The sequence below is a fragment of the Cupressus sempervirens genome, chromosome 5, assembly GCF_028749045.1.
Source record: "Cupressus sempervirens isolate cs-2001-9-10 chromosome 5, ASM2874904v1, whole genome shotgun sequence".
Lineage (NCBI taxonomy): Eukaryota > Viridiplantae > Streptophyta > Pinopsida > Cupressales > Cupressaceae > Cupressus > Cupressus sempervirens.
In genome coordinates this window covers 844,888,112-844,910,457 of record NC_143122.1, presented here as the reverse complement: position 1 = coordinate 844,910,457, position 22,346 = coordinate 844,888,112, and the positions used below count along the sequence as shown (strand labels likewise).

Here is a 22,346-nt window from a genome sequence, read left to right as displayed (position 1 = left end):
TTTTTTCCTTCAAATTATATAATGAATCTTTTATTTAATAGTTTAAATAAAGAAAAGTTATCCATAATATTGTCATCAAATATTAAGAGACATTGAAGCAAAAGTAAATATAATTTGTAAACATAAAGTGATATCAATGAATGAATCAGTACAATAATTACTTAAAACATAAGTAGAATTAGTTAAGATATAATTATTACTTAATACATCATTACAATTAATTAAGATCTATAAAAATAAAATATCATGAAAAAAAGATAGGATTTCTCAAAATAGAATAAATTAAAATGAAGAAAGTTATTTTTATCATTTATCATTGTATAATAGAGACATTTTTAACACATGGAATATAGTAGGAAGTGTTACAAACAAAATACTAATGTGTTCAAAAAGATTTTTATGGACACAACATTTAAGAATAACATATCACATCAACTATCTTCAAGGCACTTAAAGTCTATTTTCTTCATCCTTGCGCTTGGAAATTTGTCTACCCTTTTTCATTTTCTCATAACGATCATATGTGAAAGGAGGCATTATTCTCAAACACTGGAGAGATTTTACACATGAAACTGCCACAAATGTCAATCTAGCTCTTTCTCTTGGTCCTATATCAATTGTTGTTTTAGGAAGAGTCAATCCCTGATATTTCTGAATAGTTAATGCCTATGCCAACCTTAATGGCAGTCGAAGTGTTCTACCCTTCTGTATTGGTGGTATTGGAATTATCTTTGGATTATGATCTTTGAATGGTAACCCTAATTAACCATCAAACTCAACCATCACATATGTTGGAGGCTCAGGTGGAGCACTACCTTGCTTGTAGACAATTTTTTGAATGTATCCAAGAGCCCCATTTACAAGACTAGCCTCTATACATACATTTGAAGTTAGCATGACCCTTGAATCCTTACATATTAACAACTCTAGATCAAGCTCATCATTTGAATAGTCATCTATTGTATTAATAGTACCTGCTTTTGGTGCAACACAACGTGCAACGAGATGCTTCAATGCATGTAGCATTTTTTTATTATGAGCATGAACATTTTCATTTGTTGAGAACAAATGAACATCATTATCAAATTCAAAATTTTTTGCAACATCTATGTTGATAGGGGTCCTTGACATTAGCAACCTCCAATCATCAATTTGTGGGTGTGCATCTCTTAGATTCGTCAAAAGTTGTCGAAATCTTTGTTGGTCAATATCTTCCCCATCTTGTCTAAATATCTTATCTAATGAATTCTTGCCGTAGCAACTTTGTGCCCCCATTTTTGTCATATTCTGCTCTATCATTGATAGGAGGCAACTAGCCCAAATCTCCCACCAATATTATAGATACACCTCAAATACAATTGATGAAAATAATTATTTTAAAAATAATGTATTAATTCATAAATTTGATTCAAATATAGTATATTTCACACATGAGTTAGCTATTCATGATGCAAAAATAGAATCTTTACCTCCAAAGCTTATATGTGCAAATTGTGGGAATGCTTGGTGCAATCGTGAATCTATATTTTCCAACATGTTTTGACCAATGAAGCTCATTTCATCAATCAAAATATATTTTATATGTGACATTTCTTCTTGAAAACTTGTGAGTCTTGCTCCTTCCAGTTGAGAAAAATCTCTTATTGGTATCTTCAATTTTGAATCAATTGTAGAAGCTCCTAGATTGAATGCTGCAACTCCTATTGGTGCAAGTAATAGAAGTGTAGAATGGGATGGCATTGCCGCATTTTGAAGAGATTGACTAATGGTGCCAATTAGATATGATTTTCTTGTTCATGTTATTCCTTGAATTATCAAAAACAATGGTTCTGCATTTTGATTTCTTTGGTAGTGCGCCATGATTACGATGACTACCTTTTTTTGTTTCTCACCAAGGGTCATGTAGTTTATGCATTGAGGAATTTCATCATAGATAAGGCACCCATGATTCTTCATGTTACTTATGAAATTGATTGCTCTAGAAGTGTACTCTTCTCCTTGATAATCAATAGACCAATTTGTTTGTCTATCAACATCTCTTCTCCCCAACATGTCTATTTCTAAGCAATGTATATTTTAACCCTGGTGCAACCTAGATATAATCTCCCATTCATGTTTTGTAGTATTTCTATGGACATCTTCATTGTCTTCAATTTCATAATCATTTGGGTTTTCAACATTTTCTGCAGACATTATACGTTGAACATGCCAAGGGTTGTAAGTGAATGTCTCCCAACTTTGTATGATAGAGGCATCATCATGACCAATATCCCCTTCAATATCACAGAATGGCTCGTAGAGAAGTAACTCTAATAAACAAAACTCAATCCATTTACCTGATTCACTTGAAGGGATAGATACAAACCTAGGAAATACTCTAACAATTGCAACTTTTTCGGTAGGCTCCCATTTGTTGTCTCTTTTTCTCTTAGGAATATATATCCATGATCTAGCTACATTAATTAATGTAACACCTTCCATACATAATGGCCTTTTTTTATAACCATCAATGAAAGATTTTGTTTGTTCTTTATTATTCTCTTCATCATTTTGATTTTCATTATTTAGAGTTGCAGGTTTGAACATCTCAAGTGAGACATTTAGATTGACAAATCTTCTACTACACTCCACTAATGGAAGCTCTAATAACATATGGCAAGTTTCTTGAGTACCAATGTCTCTTTCTACAATTGTCTTAGCTAGAAGCCTCCTATATGCCCGTGCTACTAAATCATCTGGATTTTTCATATTAGATAGACACATCAACATTTGCTAGTATGTTTCTGAGCTTTTCTCTACTTTTGTTGCATACTTGGCGATACATTTTATGACAGCATGTTTGGAAAGAACAGGTTACCAATCTATACTTGCTCTCCATAATTTTAGTATGTGGTGATTATGTGAATTGACTCTATCATAACTTCTCATTGGTTCAAATTTCTTTTCCCTTGTTTCCATGTCTTCATATAATTTTGATCCCCCCAGGTCTAATGGCCAAGGAGCATTATACCTACACTCCATGTAAGAAATATTATATTAAGCTCTGTCATTTTGTAGTAATTATTTATATATATTTAGTAAATATTCATTGGGATGAAATAATTACCTGCAAACCATCTTTCCCTTTTTTTCGTAGGCATGCACCCTCCTTACAAATCGTGTGTCGCTCCACACAATTTAATATTTCCTCATAGTCACGGTCCAAATCCACCTCTGCAAGCTGTCTTGTGTTTTTGAGACATGGATGTTGTTGAAAATTGACCAATGCCTACAATTGAAGGTAAGAAAAGATAAGTACACTAATTAATATCACATTACATGAATATATATAAATTGATTAACATGCCTGTATATTTCATTGATGAGGATCATTTCTAGGGTTCCATGGATGAACAATGGAGTGAAAATATCTTTCAGCACTTCTTCTTTCCTCCTCATTTGACCAGTAAATTTTATCCACATCAGGTGCTCCATCAATCCATATGAATCCATGTATGTGTGCGGACCCCGTATGTTGCCATTCATATCTACACCAAAAGTCCTTGACATTCATTCCCTTTTCTAGAATCTCTTTTCTAAACATTGAGTTTATTAATTGCATATAGTGTGCAACTATGTGAGGATAGTCAATAATATTTTGTCTTCTCCAATTCTAAGGTTCTTGTGGATTAGTTGGCATTGTTCATAGCATAAGTGAATGCAAATCAGGCCAATACATATCTGTTGCACTTAATGTGAAAAATATTGTAGGAGTACCAATTTGATGAAGCAAATCTGTCAATTCTGCACAAGATTTAGTCCAATATGACCGTGTTCCCCTTAATGATGTCCCAAACCACATCAATTTATTTTCTAGATTGGAGTGGGGTGTGTTTTCCATATGTTGTCGCAAATCATGGATGGTAATGGGCATGTCTTTAAAGTTTCTTTTCACAAACACTAACGATGAGTTTTGTGCACGATGTCTCATTATCATGATGAATACAAAATATCTAAATCTGGGATGTTTTCCAAAACGATGATCCCTATAACGCATCAGATGTTTCAAAAATTCGTGAAGATAAACCTACCACAACCATGGCTCTAACCAATCACAACTTCCATCAGGAAACAATGTTGGAAATGCCATATCAAATAATCCTAATGTCACATATTCATTAATGGGAGATACACCTATACTTGGCCAATCTATCAATGATGTTGGATTCACATTAGGGTTATTGACCCATTCACGAATAAGTTCCATTTCTTTTTGGGCATTAGGTGGTCTTGAAGCCATTGATGTTGTATGATCTATTATATTTCCTTCATTTGACTCCATGACTGGACCAACAAAAATAATCTCATTTGCATTTGAATCAAATTCCATATAGACTGTCTTTAATTTGCCAAAGATATTTTCATCTACATTTCTAGGTAGATCATTGAGAGCATTTTCATTAATTTGGACATCTGAATAAAATTTATCATGCTCTACTTTGTATTTGAGTGCTTTGTAGACACAATCCCTATTCACAGTAAAGTTATAGTTTGTTCCACATTGATCTCTTCGTCTAACAATAATAATTGGTAAGTTATCTATTGTGTGTGGCAATATATTGGAAACATGTTCTATATTTTGTGGGAAACTTATTTTATGCGCTTTATATTTATATTGACCGCTTGTTGCATGTGTAACTTGAAGTATGGGGCTAACACATGCAATTAGCATTTCGTCAACTTGGGTCAAGTTCAGAAGCTCCTCAGGTTGTGGCCCTAGATCCATATTATTTAATGCTGAAAATCTATTGTTTCCCTTTTCTTGTCAACATCTATTGCATACTAGACCTTCTAACGTAAGGACAACTTTCATTCATAGATAGCATTCCTGACAAATATAACACATCTGTGGCATTTTCAAGCTATCTAGTTGTTGTCGAAACTGCATTTGGGATCTATGGAAATTATCCTTAAGAAATATAGTTGGGTTTTTTATATTTTCTCTGTTGCCTTGTCCACCTAAATTTATCCTATTTTGGCTTGTGGGATTAGGTGCTTCAGGAACACGCTCTGTTGTTCTTGAATTTTCATTCTGGTGACTCATTTCCACAGATACAAGTAATGCTTGATTGTACCTCTCACTTGATTCAAAATCAACTTCATGTCTACCTTGTGTTTCAAAATAAGATACTTCATCGAATGTTCGTTGACGAGTAATTCTATCCATATTTTGTAATTCCAATTCTTGTATTAGCAATCTTGCCCTTCTTCTAGCATAATTTAATTGTCGGACTTCATTTTTCCTTCTTCTTTCTTCTTCTCTTTCAGCTTGTGCCATTTGTTCTTGTCGTCGTCTACGATACTCTCTCTGGTATTCTCTCTGGTATGCTCTTTGTTGCTCCATTTGGTATTGTCTTCTTTCTTGATCCGATTGGAAATTCATACTTGATTTATTCATTTCTATGAAATAAATTTGTAACCAAAAATTAAAAAAATAGTAGATTTAGTAAATTATTTTTTTATAAAATTGGTTTAAAATATCACATTAATTTAGTGGCATTGCACTTTAGATAAGATAGATATTTATTCATTTCTAATTAATAGTTTAACAATTCACAAATACATATAGGAGGAACTTTTACATAGTCTTGTATGTATAATACTAAATTTATTTAAAACAAAGGAAAAATAACATACATTCATCAAAATTGATAAGTCGAATAGACAAATTTATAAAAAAAATTGATAATGTCAAATAATATGACTCCTAGATTTCATTATAGTGATGCAAAAACATGTGGAATTCATTTTCTCGAAGTTCATTTCCTGATGACAATCATGTTGGGATCGACTTCAATAGCATTTTCTCGAAGTTCATTTTTCCGCTCAATACATCCAGTCTATTTAATCGCTCTACACACCAAAATCTCACAAACGCGACATGGGATGCCTGGGTGGATTATGACGGTGTAGAAAAGGTTCTGCACTTCTTTCTCTGGTATAATTCTTGTAAACCCAAAATCCCTCTATTCAACCACACAATAGATCCGAGAAACTGTCTACCAGAGTACATCAAGATTGGCTTCTCGGTTGCCACTGGAGAGTACACAAAGACGCACACCGTAAAAGTTTGGAATTTTACTTCTAAATATTCGTGGGAAGTCGGACCTCCTGGTGAATTACTTAGAAATGGCAATGCAAACAGATTTTCTGTGAAAGTTTATTTGATATGCATGTTCTTCATTGTTGTGGTCCTATGTGGCTTCATAGTTGTTCGCTGGTGATAGTATTTTAGAAAAAGGGGAAGAGAAGGTAAGGCTAGGGAAGAGAATGATCCAGAGTTGGACGAATGCTCTTCTGATGGCCCCCGAAGCTTTTCCTACGTCGAGCTCAGTGCCGTGATAGGAAATTTTTGCGAGAAAGAAAAGCTTGGACAAGGCAGCTTCGGCAGCGTTTACAAAAGAATCTTGCCTGGGACCGGGGAGGCGCTGGTTGTGAAAAGAATAGCTCAAGGATCGAGACAAGGATGAAAGGAGTATGTCTCTGAAGTTCAAACAATCATTAGGTTGAGATACCGTAATCTTGTGCGGCTTTTAGGATGGTGCCACGAAAAGGGAGAGTTACTTCTGGTCTACGAGTACTTAGCGTGTCGTTCATCGAGACATCAAGGCAAGCAACATAATGTTGGATTTTGATTTCAATGCCAAGTTGGGTGATTTTGGTTTGGCGAGACTGATGGAACATGACCAAGATTCTTCCCATACGACCATGGTGGCGGGCACGCGGGGGTATGTTGCTCCAAAGTGCTACATAACATGTAAAACCAGTCTAGAAGCTGACATGTATAGCTTTGGAGTGGTTACACTAGAAATTGCCTGCGGAAGGTGGCTGATTGATCATAGCCTTGAAGAACACAATTGTTTCCCTTTTCTTGTCAACATCTATTGCATACTGGACCTTCTGATGTACGGACCACTTTCATTCGTAGATAGCATTCCTAACAAATATAACACATCTGTGGCATTTTCAGTTGTTGTCAAAATTTTATTTTGGATCTATAGAAATTATCCTTAAGAAATACAGTTGGGTTTTGTATATTTTCTCTGTTGCCTTGTCCACCTAAATTTATCCTATTTTGGCTTATAGGATGAGGTGTTTCAGGAACACGCTCTGTTGTTCTTGAATTTTCATTCTGGTGACTCATTTCCACAAATACAGGTAATGCTTGATTGTACCTCTCACTTGATTCAAAATCAACTTCATGTCTCCCTTGTGTTTCAAAATGAGATACTTCATCGGATGTTCATTGACGAGTAATTCTATCCCTATTTTGTAATTCCAATTCTTGTATTAGCAATCCTGCCCTTCTTCTAGCATAATTTAGTCGTCGGACTTCATTTTTCCTTCTTCTTTCTTCTTCTCTTTCAGCTTGTGTCATTTTCTCTTGTCGTCGTCTACGATACTCTCTCTGGTATTCTCTCTGTTGCTCCATTTGAAATTGTCTTCTTTCTTGATCTGATTGGAAATTCATACTTTATTTATTCATTTGTATGAAATAAATTTGTAACCAAACATTAAAAAAATGGTAGATTTAGTAAATTATTTTTTATAAAATTGGTTTAAAATATCACATTAATTTAGTGGCATTGCACTTTAGATAAGATAGATATTTATTCATTTTTAATTAATAGTTTAACAATTCACAAATACATATAGGAGGAACTTTTTTGTGTAGATAAGATCTACAAATATACTATATACCAAATAGTCTTGTATGTATAATACTAAATTTATTTAAGACAAAGGAAAAATAACATACGTTCATCAAAATTGATAAGTCGAGCAAACAAATTAATAAAAAAAATTGATAATGTCAAATAATATGACTCCTAGATTTCATTATAGTGATGCAAAAACATGTGGAATTCATCAGTGAGGAAAAGGTTATTTTCGCCATCCATGTGCTCTTCATCATAGCAAATGTCTTTCATAAATTCAAAGAACCCAAATGATTTCTTCCATGCGTCATGAATTTCCTTTGTATATTGTCCCATCTGCAAGATTTGAGAATCTTAGACACCTCGAATATGAAATGTCGCATTATGAATTTCATTTGGAATTTTTTTACAAGGCTCATAAATGATTGTTCCTAATCTATCCAAATAAGTTTGAACAATTTGGCTTGATTGCACCAAGTCATTTGGAAGAAGAGGACTTGTGATAGTGTTCTCAGAATTATTTTGTTGAGCATCGATAGTTAATTTTTTTCTGATATCTATAATGTAAGGATAAAAAATTGTCAGTATCAAAATGACAAGAATTAAGCTATGCATATATAGCAATAAATTGGTATTTGAAAGAGAAGAAGATTTTTTTGATTCTTTCTTATTGACATAATTCTACACATTTAATTTCTTTTAACAAAAAACTTATATCTTCTTAAAATTATTTATATAATGTTCTAATCTTTGATTTAAAAATTTAATAGTAAAACCTAACTTCAAATATTAAGGAGAAAATAGATAACATTTCATGAAATATTTGTTTTTATTTTCTTCATGTTTTGATAGACGTTAAAATTGAGATTTATAAGTAGAATTAAATTTATAAAAGTTAAAAGACATTCTAAAATATAAAATTTAAATTTCCTGATGCATCATTTCATTTAAATGTGTATTAATCTTTCAGACTTAGGTGATAGATCTAATTGAACTTTTCTAATATATTTTAATATAAGGTTGAAATTTATAAATTTGAGAAAATTTGAACAAAATGTTAGAGATTATATCAAGGCCTAGGACCTACTTCTTACATACATCACAAGACAAGGTAGAGACCATGTAGTTTCTATTCTAACAAAGTTTTTAAGAATTATTTTTCATAAATTTTGTTCTTTAAAAATACATAACTAAATGATACCTATAATTTTAAAATTTCTTTTATTATCAAGCAATAAGAAATTATTTGCCCATAAGTCTATTCTCAAAAGATGCATAACAATAATACAATAATATTGATCAATCAATATAACATGAAAAATAATATAATCTAAAATTTTATATATTAAAAATGATCTATCTATTAAAAAGATTACTACTCATTAATAAAAATTAATGTATCATGCATTATAAATATATAAATTAATTATAATTGTACATGTGTATCTATGTTTATTTAACTAAACTTGGATGTTTGATAAACTATATAATGGATTGGTTTCAAATCAATTTTCTATTTCTTAAAAAAACAACTCCTATTTTTATTTAAGAGTTTCCTTAAAGTATTAGATTTAAATTGCTAATCTCAAATCCATCTACTTTTATTTAATAGCACAATAATAGTTCATAGGACCTATAGCATATAATTAGTTGATTAAAAATTATTCTACTTTTGTTGAAAATCTTAATAATAGTTTGTAGGAGCTATAATTGATATAAATCTCATCTACTTTTATTTAACATCATGATAATAGTTCACATGACCCATACTATATAATTAGTTGATCTAAAATCTATCTACTTCTCTTCAACATGATGATGATAGTTCATAGAATGCAACACTTATATAAAGATTTAAAATCTTAGAAGATCAAATCTAAAAACAACGTTTAACCCGTCTACTAATACATTTTTTATTCTTGCTAAAATATTTTGAATATTAATTTAACTAAATCATAATTTTATACTAATATATTTCTCGAGAACAAATTATTTATTTAAATAAATTTTAAAAATTGTAAAACATATAATTATAAAAAATTGCAAACAATTATTATTATTAATCCACATAGTAAATAAATCTAAACAAATTTAAAAGGTTTTCTAATATCAATAATTTGAGAGCATATTTCAATTTTAACAATATAACATGAAAAATAGTATAATCTAAAATTTTATATATTAAAATTGATCTATCTATTAAAAAGATTACTACTCATTAATAAAAATTAAAAATTAAAACATATAATTATAAAAATTCCAAACAATTACCATTATTAATGTTATTTTAAAATAGCTTTGTAATGTTATTTTAATAATAGATAGAGGAATATAATCATTGATTCAAATAATCGAATGAAGAAGTTAGATTAATTAATACTATAATATCTAAATTCTAAAAATCTAATGTTTTGAATGAAGAGAAAGAAATAGAAAGAAATCTGCAATTGAGTAGAATTTCTAATATAACAAAGTTTCTAAGAAAATTTAAGGAAACTATGTAGATTTCAAAATAGGAAAAAACTACACAATAAAAGTTTCTAAAATGAAAGAAATACAAATCTACAATGTTTCTAATTGAGAAGAATATCTATTCTATCAAAGTTTCCAAGAAAAATTAAGGAAATTATAGAGCTTTGAAAATAAGAAAAAATAACACAATAAAAGTTTCAAAAATAGAAGAAATCAAAACACATAAACATACATACTCAGAATAATGATCCTGTTGCTCAATCCAATGTTGAATAGAAATCATAATATTGATCCTGTTACTCAATCCAAAGTTGAATAGAAATCAGAATATCGATCATGTTGTTCAATACAATGTTGAATAAAAAAGAAAATAGGCTCTTGCCATATATAATGTTGATGTGTGATGGTTCAACTTCAAAGAATTGAAAACATGTAATGCGTAAAAATGGACCATAAGGCAAGACATTTGGTTTTCTTGTCATAAAAAATTATTGGCTTTCTTCTTGCTCAAGTGAATGATGAAGAAATATATTTAGAAACGTCTAAATGTGTCTTCACACTGTCAACAATAAATTGTTATTTGATGACGACCCAACTGGACCTGACGTTTGCAATTACGGACTCGCAAGACGCGTGTTTAGTGTTTGGAAATATCGAAGCGTTCAAACCAAAAATACAGTGTGGTTAATGAGGGAATGGGAAGCATCAGTGTTAAGCATTGCTGGTCAAGTCTGAATGGAATTTCAATAAAGGACGTGGTATAACTATTCAACTACTTGTCAAATTTTTTCAAAATGTAAGTTTGTTTACAAAAAAATGTCCTCCCATTGTAGAAGCCTCTCGGCTTAATTAACGCCTCTTACAGAAAACAAATTGATGAGGCATTAAAATACTATACGAAAAAATGGATGTCTATGATATCCGGCATTTGTGGACCATGCCTATTTGCCTCGAAAAAGACTGAACTCGTTGAACGTCACAACAAGAACCCCTGAGAGTTTCAACCTGTTTGATGTTTTTCGTTCGTAATGGCCAAAGGAATTCCACGAAAAATTTTGTAGTGGATGACATCGAAAATATTTCGTGGAATGCCTTTGGCCATTATGAATGAAAAACATCAAACAGGTGTAAACTCTCGGAGCTTCTTGTTGTGACGTTCCACTAGTTCAGTGTTTTTCGAGGCAAATAGGCATGGTCCACAAATGCCGGATATCATAGACATCCATTTTTTTGTATAGTATTTTAATGCCTCGTCAATTTTTTTTCTCTAAGAGGCATTAATTAAGCCGAGAGGCTTCCACAATGGGAGCACATTTTGTTGTAAACAATCTAATATTTTGGAAAAATTTGATAGGTAGTTGAACAGTTATACCACGTCCTTTATTGAAATTCCATTCGGACTTGACCAGAAATGCTTAACACTGACGCTTCTCATTCCCTCATTAACCACACTGTATTTTTGGTTCGAATGCTTCGATATTTCCAAACACTAAACACGCGTCCTGCGAGTCCATAATTGCAAACGTCAGGTCCAGTCGAGTCGTCATCAAATAACAGTTTATTGCTGATAGTGTGAAGACACATTTAGACGTTTCTAAATATATTTCTTCGTCATTCACTCAAGCAAGAAGAAAGCCAATAATTTGTTATGGCAAGAAAACCGAATGTCTTGCCTTATGCTCCATTTTTACACGTTACATGTTTTCAATTCTTTGAAGTTGAACCATCACACATCAACATTATATATGGCAAGAGCCTATTTTATTTTTTATTCAACATTGTATTGAACAACAGGATCGATATTCTAATTTCTATTCAACATTGGATTGAGTAACATGATCAATATTATGATTTTTATTCAACATTGGATTGAGCAACAGGATCATTATTCTGAGTATGTATGTTTATGTGTTTTGATTTCTTCTATTTTTGAAACTTTTATTGTGTTGTTTTTTCTTATTTCAAAGCTCTATAATTTCCTTAATTTTTCTTAGAAACTTTGATAGAATAGAAATTCTTCTCAATTAGAAACATTGTAGATTTTTATTTCTTCCATTTTAGAAACTTTTATTGTGTAGTTTTATCCTATTTTGAAATCTGCATACTTTCCATTTATTTAAACTCTTTTTTCTGTTATTGTTTCCTTAAGTTTTCTTAGAAACTTTGTTATATTAGAAATTCTACTCAATTGTAGATTTCTTTCTATTTCTTTCTCTTAAAATAAAATATGTTTCATCATCACTAACAATTTCCTAGGTCTTATCAGTAAAAAAAAAAAATGAAATTTAACACAACATGGAGAGGCCTATGTGTTCGTTGGTATGTCAAAATGTAATCACTTGACCGACTGCATTAAGAAATGCTCAACTTCTATGTGTTTTCTAGGGAATTCTGAACCATAAAATCAGTAAGTAAAATAGAGACAACAAACTAACAAGGAATTTAACATTTTATAAAAATGACTCGACTTATATGCTAACCACCATCTTTTGCACCATGCCTGTCTGCCTTCAAAAAGACTGAAATTTAATATCAAACAAGAAGCCCATGAATTTCAACGTTAGTTTTGTACTTTGTTAGAATATCCACGAGGATTTCCACTAAGAATGCCATCTCGCGTGATATCGAAAACACTTTCCCATCTGGTGTCCCAAGATTACAGTTTGGCAAGATGAGTGGAATATTAGTTGGGAGGGTTTAAAGATATTTAGTCAAATTTTGCGAAGTGAGCAATATCGGGTGAAATTTTATGTTATATCATATAAGGACGAGGTGCTCAGTATTATATGTGTATCATAAGTGTTTTAAATGTTAAAAGAGTAAACAAGATTAGCATTAAAATATCAAGAGCACCATATTGGTCTAGAGTATTTTCTCTTCCATGCGAGATATCCAAATACAAATAACAAAGAGTGATTGTCACTGTATCACACCTTTTAAGCTGTATGATGAATTCTAGATGATGCACTCCACATTGGATGGTTAATGTTAAACTCCATGATGTTCCAACTAGGTAGTGAATCCTCCATCAGTCGTTTCATATACCTATGCACTTAATCAACTCTTCTAATACATTCATCCTTACTCTATTATTACAAATCTAAAATATTTCTCTAACTCACAAATATGATACAGTGCAATACATTTGAAAAGATGAGAAATTTTTTAATGGAGAAATCACAATATATATAAACTTGCTTGCCACCAAAAAAAAATACCCTATACATCACCAAACCTGTAGACACTGAGACAGACAATAACAGAAAAAAGAGTTTAAATAAATGGAAAACTACAACATTGTGTAATAGTTATCCTGATGGTTGAATAATTTTGGAGTGAAATGAAAGAAATAGACACCACAAATAGAATAACAAAATCTTCATTTTTAAACTCTAGCCTGGGCAATATAAGAACATTACAATGTGTTAATAATTTTAAACTGACATTTGTTCATTGGTTGGAATAGTTTTCTTTTAAAAATCTTAATAGATAAAATATAAAACCCCTAGCAAAATGCATACGGACTAATGAGAAAATAAGAATAATTAATAAAAATGAAATTAAAAATATGTATGCACTACGTACTATAGGATAAATTTTATTGATGTGTGATATTGCTATCAAGATTTAACTGTGTAGTTTTTGAGTCAAACTTATAGACCCATGTTTCATGAGTAGTGATTCAACATGAATCCATCCCTCATTAGAATAAATAGAATTCTTGGTTTCTGAAATTAATAACTCTGCATATTGTAGGAAAAACTATTCTACCATCTTTTTGATTGAGGTTTTTGGTGTTTCACTTTTAATTTTTCTTAGTATCCTATTTGGTAACCATGCCACTTTCTTATAGTTTTTCAAACCCATTGAACTAAATAAAAAATAAATTAAATCGATGTAAATTCTCTCAACTCATTAGATTTTTTGTATTTTTGCATGGCTCTAGTAATGATTTACTCTACAAAGAAATCCCTATATATCTTACGCCAAAACTTGCAATCCATCAAGTAGTCTCTTGAAGTGTAAATAAATGCTCATATGATGATAATATTTTTGAAATCAATGCAATATATTTTGTCACTCATTTTAGCATTTGAAAAAATATATACATGCTTAGGTCTTTGCATGGATTTTGATTTGGAATTGCTTAAGATTTGTTTTTTAATTTTTTTTTCCTAGTATACAACATAAAAATATTTACAAACATGGAAAATTTTGAGTCTATTATAATTCGATTTTGTGCATTTTGCCAATAAATATTTTCCAACATCAATCGTCTATCAAAATTTTTTGCATGCATGTTGACATTTTCTCAACTCACTCAATGAGTACATTTTATTTTCTAGATTCAGAATTTCTCACATTTTGGGGCCCTATTCTTACAATGGTAAGGGATAAAAGTAACATTGGGGACATTAAATTACAAATGGAACAACAAACAAACTAAAAAATAGGTTTCCTCTTGTCTTATATTGCCTCAAAATAAAATTAAAAATAGATTTTCATTTGTCATTAAATGATTAATTTTTTTAAAATTATTTATTCGTAAACTATTTCTAATTATTGATAATTTTTGTAATTTGGATAAATAAATGTAGATAATTTTAATAATCCTTATAGGACTTAGATTAGTCTGGTTTAAATTAAATATTTATGTCCTAAGCTAAATGAGTAAAGATATAATAATTGAGCTTGTATGTTTGACAAAGATATAACTCTGTTATTGGCATGGGCTTTTGAGTGTTGTAGCTGGTAGACATCAATGGAGTTGTTCTTTTCTCAACTGATACGTTTTATGAAATCATTTCATATAGAGCATGACACTGGAACTATTATACTACTACATCCTAAGCTAAATGAGTAAAGATATAATAATTTAGTCTAAGACATTCAAAGTAAAGGTGTAGGTGGGAGCTTGTATGTTTGACAAAGATATAACTCTGCTATTGCCATGGACTTCTGAGTGTTGTAGGTGGTAGACATCAATGGAGCTATCCTTTTATTAATTGATATGTTTTATGAAATCATTTCATATAGAGCATGACATTATTGGAACTATTATACTATTGCCAGCCTATGAATATGTTTTTGCTACTATTCTTGATTTCCTCTTCATGCCCTCTTGACTCCACATGTCATATACAGGCTTGTTTCTCTTCACAAGAGTGCACATATACTTACAAGTCAAGCATGTTAAATACTCCTATTGTCTGAGACTGTAAAGCTTAACACATAGAAAATAATATTTATTTACAATATGTGTAATTCTAGTTTCTATGATATTACAATTTCCATCAAAGGTCCTACTAATTCCATTTGTCCTTCCTCATTAATACAACTAAATTGGTATGCCCCTAAGCTTCCATTAACATTTGCAAGAACCATGCGATCTTGAACAACACTATAGCCGTGATTGTTGTCAAGTCTTCCCTCATTTTACATGTTATCACAAGTACCTACAAGTAAAATTTCGTCCAATTTAAAGTTCAATGCTGTATGCATTATCTTCAATTCCATTCCTAGACTTCTTAAGATGTCCTTATGATGCACCTGCATCATAACTTCATGAATCATTTCTACATTTGATGTTTTTTCCATGCTTAATGTCCAATTTTTTTAATAATTTGTGTCATTGTGCTGAGATGGGAGCTCTACTTTTGTAAGAAAGTAGGCTCCATCAAGATCAAAAAAAGATTTTAAAGTAATAGCATAGAAGAAACTAAAGAAAAGAAAAGAATTCTTGTAAGTAAAATGATCCTAGCAACCTGTGCAAAGGAGAAGAAAATGCATGTCAATTGAATTACAAGAACTTAATCATTGATAATGAGGACAATTTTTCCATAGCATGTTTACACCATTTGTTGGAAGGTGAACTACTGAATTTTGAAAGCCTTAACTCTACATACTAGATACACATCTGTATGCTTGACAATAGTCTGCCTTGGTTAGTTAAGCATGGTGAGCTTGTATTTTACTGTAGATTGTAGCATTTGATCAACAAAACATTTATGCATTTTACTTATATCCCATTCACATTTTGTGTCATAATCATTATTGAAAGCATGAATACCATATTTTTCAAGCCAATGGTAAGACAAACTCTTGACACAAAGCTTGGTCGTTACTTGACTTGGCTTTAATATGTTGAAGGGAAGCACATGGTACAGGTGGTTGCAAGAAGAACCTCTTATATAATTATCACATGAATAAAGTATGAGACAAATCTCAAACCACATTGTATGGTTCTTTGACCTTTCCTCTTATTTTCATAACTAGTGGTTCGTCAATAAAAAAAGGGGAAATTTGGTTTAATGTTTAAATACTAATAGTAGCCAACTAGACTTTACAAGGTCTAAGTAAACTTTGTGTAGATCATTTAGGGAGGGCCTTGACTTCCCATCATTTCTTATGCAAACAAGTTTAAATTTTCTTTCCACTTAATTTTTTTTCAGAATATAGGAAAAACCAATGAGTCCTTAATCTTCCAATATTTCTTTCAGTGAGTCTATTCTTTTCTCATATATTTCTATTTAAATAGAATAATTCAATTTTCACCATGGAGCTTCTCATTACATGGGAGACCATCATTCCTTAAGGAGAGATGTGATAAATATTCCTAATGACATTCCCAATCAATGAGAAATAGCACTGACCCAAGCTTATTCTAATCTATCTAGAAAAAATAGTGTCTAAGTATCACAATCCTTCCATCACACCCCATTAACCCCGTCAACCAACTTTCAAAGTTATGTCAAGCCTTAGTGCCCAAGAATGTCTCCTCTTCTAGCTCAATAATCTATGCCCAATTTTAACTTAAATAGCTCAATGATCTCTTGGAGCTATTTGGAATTTGGTAGATTCATGGTAGTGAGCTCTCCAATGAAAAGACTTCCATATGCTAGGGCCATAAAATATCTTCTCAAGACTACTGCTCACCTAAGCACTATATTTGTTTAGGTATAAAGGTTAAACTGTGTGAATTCTTTTAGTCGTGAATCACTATCTCTATCTCAAGTGGGTATATACATTATTGAGACTTGCCTTAAATTATGCAAGCTGGTGATCGCTACAATGACCATAAATGTCTGTAGAGGCTAGGGAATATGGATTCTATTAGAACTACATATAAAATTGATAGGCAGGATCCTAGCTTAGATGTTGCTAGTGAAACAACTGTAGTTTCATCCCTAGTGTTCTGCAGCATGAACCTTTCCTATTGCAAGAGGCTCATTTGTCCTTCCATCATGGTAAATTTTTAGTAGCTTCATGAATGCAAGCTATATTATATTCTATTATATTATATTACATTTGAAACGATGTATTAAAGTTTACAATTAAAACAAGTTTAAGTTCCATCTAATTTGTTTCAACATCTATGTGATGAGCATGCAATATTGAGTGCAAGATGTAAAGCTACCAAAGCCTATCACCATCTATCCACATGCAAGTCTCAAGTCATCATCAATGTTCCTACTCATTCAATCAGTCTGCCTTCCTCCGTTCTTGTATCTCTTATTTGTAAAACCTTAGACTATTATTTTTCCTTATTTTAAAAGGTGCTAGCTCAATGGATGAGCCCCTGCATTACAAGCAAGGGATGGTGGTTCAAATCCATCATGCCTTAACATGAATTAATTAATTACATTGCTATATATATATAGAACTTATTATTTTCATACCATCTTTTCTCTAACTATTTTCAAGAAGAAAATAAGCGAGATTAAAGAATTTTCTATAAAGAAAATACTAAAATCATCTCTAAGACACAATAATAGTGTTGTTCCTTACTGTCTTTCTAAGACAATAGTTTAAGACACTCACTTAAAGACAATACTTAAGACAATACACAACTTTTTTTTTGTCTCCATTTACAACAATTTACTCAAAAATTATCTCCAATATTATCTTAAAACCCCCCTTCATGTTGTAGTGATCACCCAATGTCCTAATCTTTAAAAAAAAGATTCATCTTCTATTTTGATCAAAAGAGAGGGACCTCAGCTCCTTTAAGTGCTCTTGTTTTCTAGGAAATTATGGATCATAATATTAGAGAAAAAAAACTCACGATGTTATACAGAAAATTGGACGTTTATGATATCCGGCATTATGTGGGCCATGCCTATTCGCCTTGAAAAGACTAAACTTGCAGAAAATTGCAACAAGAACCGCCGAGAATTTCAATGTATTCGATGTGTTTCTTTAGTAATGCCCAAAGGCATTCCACAAAAAATTCCATCGCAGATGACATTGAAAATATTTCTCTTGCACATTCTTCATGATATGTCAGCATCAACGAAGACCTCGATGCGTTTCGTCGAAGTTTCATCATGACTAGCAATTTCCCAGGGCTTATCCGTCACAAAACAATAATGAAATTTAATGCAACATGGAGAGGCCTATCTGTTCGTTGGTAGGCCAAAATGGAATCATCCGACCAACTGCAAGAAATTCTTAACTTCTATGTGTTTTCTAGGAAATGTCGAATCATAAAATCAGTTAGTTATCTAGAGAGAACAAACTAACGAGGCATTTAACGTTTCGTAGAAACAACTCCACTTATATGCTATCCACCGTCTTGTGCACCATGCCCGCTTGCTTTCATAAAGACTAAAATGGAATATCAAATAAGAAGCCCATGTATTTCACAATTAGTTTGTACTTCATTACAATATCCACAAGAATTTCCACCAAGAATTATACGTTGCTTGATATCATTGCATATAGAGCATGACATTATTGGAACTATTACACTGTTGCCAGCCTATGAATATGTTTTTACTACTATTCTTGATTTCCTCTTCATGCCCTCTCGACTCCACATGTCATATACAGGCTTGTTTCTCTTCACAAGAGTGCACATATACTTACAAGTCAAGCATGTTAAAAACTCCTATTGTCTGAGACTGTAAAGCTTAACACATAGAAAATAATATTTATTTACAATATGTGTAATTCTAGTTTCTATGATATTAAAATTTCCATCAGAATTCCTACTGATTCCATTTGTCCTTCCTCATTAATACACCTAAATTGGTATGCCCCTAAGCTTCCATTAACATTTGCAAGAACCATGCGATCTTGAACAACACTATAGCCATGATTGTTGTCAAGTCTTCCCTCATTTTACATGTTATCACAAGTACCTACAAGTAAAATTTCATCCAATTTAAAGTTCAATGTTGTATGCATTATCTTCAATTCCATTCCTAGACTTCTTAAGATGTCCTTATGATGCACCTGCATCATAACTTCATGAATCATTTCTACATTTGATTCTTTTTCCATGCTTAATGTCCAATTTTTTTAATAATTTGAATCATTGTGCTAAGATGGGAGCTCTAATTTTGTAAAAAAGTAGGCTCCATCAAGATCAAAAAAGCTTTTAAAGTAATAGCATAGAAGAAACTAAAGAAAAGAAAAGAATTCTTGTAAGTAAAAGGATCCTAGCAACCTGTGCAAAGGAGAAGAAAATACATGTCAATTGAATTACAAGAACTTAATCATTGATAATGAGGACAATTTTTCCATAGAAAGTCAGATTATGATATTGCTAAGAGGGTTTTACAATATAATCATTTGTTAATAAAGAAGGCAAATTTTAAATTCTAGAAAAACTGAGAAAGATTTAAGTTAGAGGCCTTTCCTTATAGATGATCATATTATGATTTATGATGAATCCATAAAGGCTAGATTTCTTTTCTTCTCTTAATATATATCGATAGAGAAATCTAGAAACCCCTTGGATCCATGTATTTGGGGTCCCATTATAGGAAAAAATAGGAGATAGAATAGTAGCCCATATGGTTGCTCCATATGCTGGAAAGATCATGCTCTTTTGTAGGAAACTCGTGTCCAAACGTTTCAAAAGAATGTGTAAAACATTTAATGTTCTTTTACATAAAAAACTGCATTTTATGGTCCTAAAACAACTTAATAGGTCATTTTTGATATGTACTTATGTTCTTTTTGCTTATTTGTATGACAGTTAAACACAGTAGGCTGATTGTATGTTATCATTGGCTGGCCCATCTTGTCCATAATTAGAGAAGCTTATTTTATTGTTGTGAATCCACTGCATGTTGTGTAGGGGGAATGATAATGTCAAAATCGTTGGTAGGCCAAAATGGAATCATCCGACCAACTGCAAGAAATGCTTAACTTCTATGTGTTTTCTAGGAAATGCCGAATCATAAAATTAGTTAGTTATCTAGAGAGAACAAACTAACGAGGCATTTAACAATTTGTAGAAACAAATCGACTTATATGCTATCCACCGTCTTGTGCACCATGCCCGCCTGCCTTCATAAAGACTGAAATGGGATATCAAACGAGAAGCCCATGTATTTTACAATTAGTTTGTACTTCGTTAGAATATCCACAAGGATTTCCACCAAGAATTATACGTTGCTTGATATCAAAAAGAGTTTTCTTGGGCTCTGATCCCTACGTCCACGACGTCCACGAAGAGCTCGATGAAATCTGCGGGCCATCCAAGGTCCATCCCGACTAACCAATCGGCAGGTCCTAATCCTGTAAGATAATAATGAAGAGAGAGGCCTATGTGTTCGTTCCTATCTCGAAATGGAATCGGCTGAACAATTGCAATAGCCTTCTTCGTATGAAAGGCACTACAAAATATAATTGCTAACAAATTACCCTCAGAGACCCTCTAAATCACATATTAGGATGGCTAAATTCACTCACCCTACACGGGCCTTCCTTTTCTTAACCTGTGTTGCTCTTTTCCTATTATCATCGCATGCAGGAAACGTTACTTTTAGCTTCCCCACTCTAACAGGTATAGAAAGGAAAAATGATGCCACATATCAAGAGAGTAATCAAGGAGCCCTGCAGCAAACATGAAATGAAGCATCAGGGAACCTTAAGAACAGTTCCGGATGGGCATATTATACTGACCGTATTCCGTAATGGAATAGGTCTACTGGGGCTCTGGCCAATTTTTCAACTTACTTTCAATTCAATATTGATCTGAACAACGAAATATACGATAATCATGGAGATGGACTTGCGCTCTTCATGGCACCATTCGAACTAGAACCACCAGAGGACGCTTATGGTGGATTTCTTGGCTTGTTTAATGAGGAAAGCTTTAAACAATCATCTTATCAGATGGTTGCTGTTGAGTTTGATACATACAACAACAATTGGGATCTTGATGACAATCATGTTGGGATCAACGTCAATAGCATTTTTTCGAAGTTGATTTTTCCGCTGAATACATCTAGTCTATTCAATCGCTCTACAGACCAAAATCTCACAAACGCGACATGGGATGCCTGGGTGGATTATGACGGTGTAGAAAAGGTTCTGCACTTCTTTCTCTGGTATAATTCTTCTAAACCCAAAATCCCTCTATTTAACCACACAATAGATCTGAGCAACTGCCTACCAGAGTACATCAAGATTGGCTTCCCGGCTGCCATTGGAGAGTACACAGAGACGCACACCGGAAAAGTTTGGAATTTTACTTCTAAATATTCGTGGGAAGTCGGACCTCCTGGTGAATTACTTAGAAATGGCAATGCAAACAGATTTTCTGTGAAAGTTTATTTGATATGCGTGTTCTTCGTTGTTGTGGTCCTATGTGGCTTCATAGTTGTTCGCTGGTGGCAGTATTTCAGAAAAAGGGGAAGAGAAGGTAAGGCTAGGGAAGAGAGCGATCCAGAGCTCGACGAATGCTGTTCTCATGGCCCCCGAAGCTTTTCCTACACCGAACTCAGTGCCACGACAAGAAATTTTTGCGAGAAAGAAAAGCTTGGACAAGGCGGCTTCGGCAGCGTTTACAAAGGAATCCTGCCCGGCACAGTGGACGCGCTGGCTGACAATCAGCAGGTTGAGACACCGTAATCTTGTGCGGCTTTTAGGATGGTGCCACAAAAAGGGAGAGTTACTTCTGGTCTACGAGTACTCTCCAAATGGGAATCGGGATAAACATATTTTTGGGGAACAGGAGGATACGCTTGATTGGAGCCGAAGATATAGTATCGCCTGTGACATTGCCTCTGCTCTTGTTTATCTCCACGAAGAGTGGGACCAGCGTGTCATTCATCGAGGCATGAAGGCAAGCAACGTAATGTTGGATTCTGATTTCAATGCCAAGTTGGGTGATTTTGGTTTGGCGAGACTGATGGAACGTGACTAGGAGGATTCCCATAC

At 32.6% G+C, this 22,346-nt stretch overlaps 2 protein-coding genes across 2 annotated transcripts; both read left to right on the top strand.

Annotated features, from left to right (window-relative positions):
• The first annotated feature begins 5,774 nt into the window (after positions 1-5,774).
• On the top strand, positions 5,775-6,509 carry LOC149558553 (L-type lectin-domain containing receptor kinase S.4-like). The gene is made up of 2 exons (XM_089830917.1): positions 5,775-6,197; positions 6,267-6,509. The coding sequence occupies exons 1-2, from the start codon at positions 5,775-5,777 to the stop codon at positions 6,507-6,509; spliced, it is 666 nt and encodes a 221-aa protein (XP_089687043.1).
• Positions 6,510-6,747: 238 nt separating this feature from the next.
• Positions 6,748-22,332, top strand: LOC149558552 (L-type lectin-domain containing receptor kinase IX.1-like). The gene is made up of 3 exons (XM_089830915.1): positions 6,748-6,863; positions 21,107-22,022; positions 22,141-22,332. The coding sequence occupies exons 1-3, from the start codon at positions 6,748-6,750 to the stop codon at positions 22,330-22,332; spliced, it is 1,224 nt and encodes a 407-aa protein (XP_089687041.1).
• Positions 22,333-22,346: the final 14 nt, after the last annotated feature.

Coding starts and splice junctions, on each gene's coding strand:
- LOC149558552 (XM_089830915.1), top strand. CDS start 6,748: ATGGTGGCGGGCACGCGGGGGTATGTTGCTCCAAAGTGCTACATAACA. Junction 6,864..21,106: donor CTAGAAATTGCCTGCGGAAG/GTGGCTGATTGA, acceptor GTAATGGAATAG/GTCTACTGGGGCTCTGGCCA. Junction 22,023..22,140: donor CGCTGGCTGACAATCAGCAG/GTTGAGACACCG, acceptor TTTGGGGAACAG/GAGGATACGCTTGATTGGAG.
- LOC149558553 (XM_089830917.1), top strand. CDS start 5,775: ATGTGGAATTCATTTTCTCGAAGTTCATTTCCTGATGACAATCATGTT. Junction 6,198..6,266: donor CAAACAGATTTTCTGTGAAA/GTTTATTTGATA, acceptor CGCTGGTGATAG/TATTTTAGAAAAAGGGGAAG.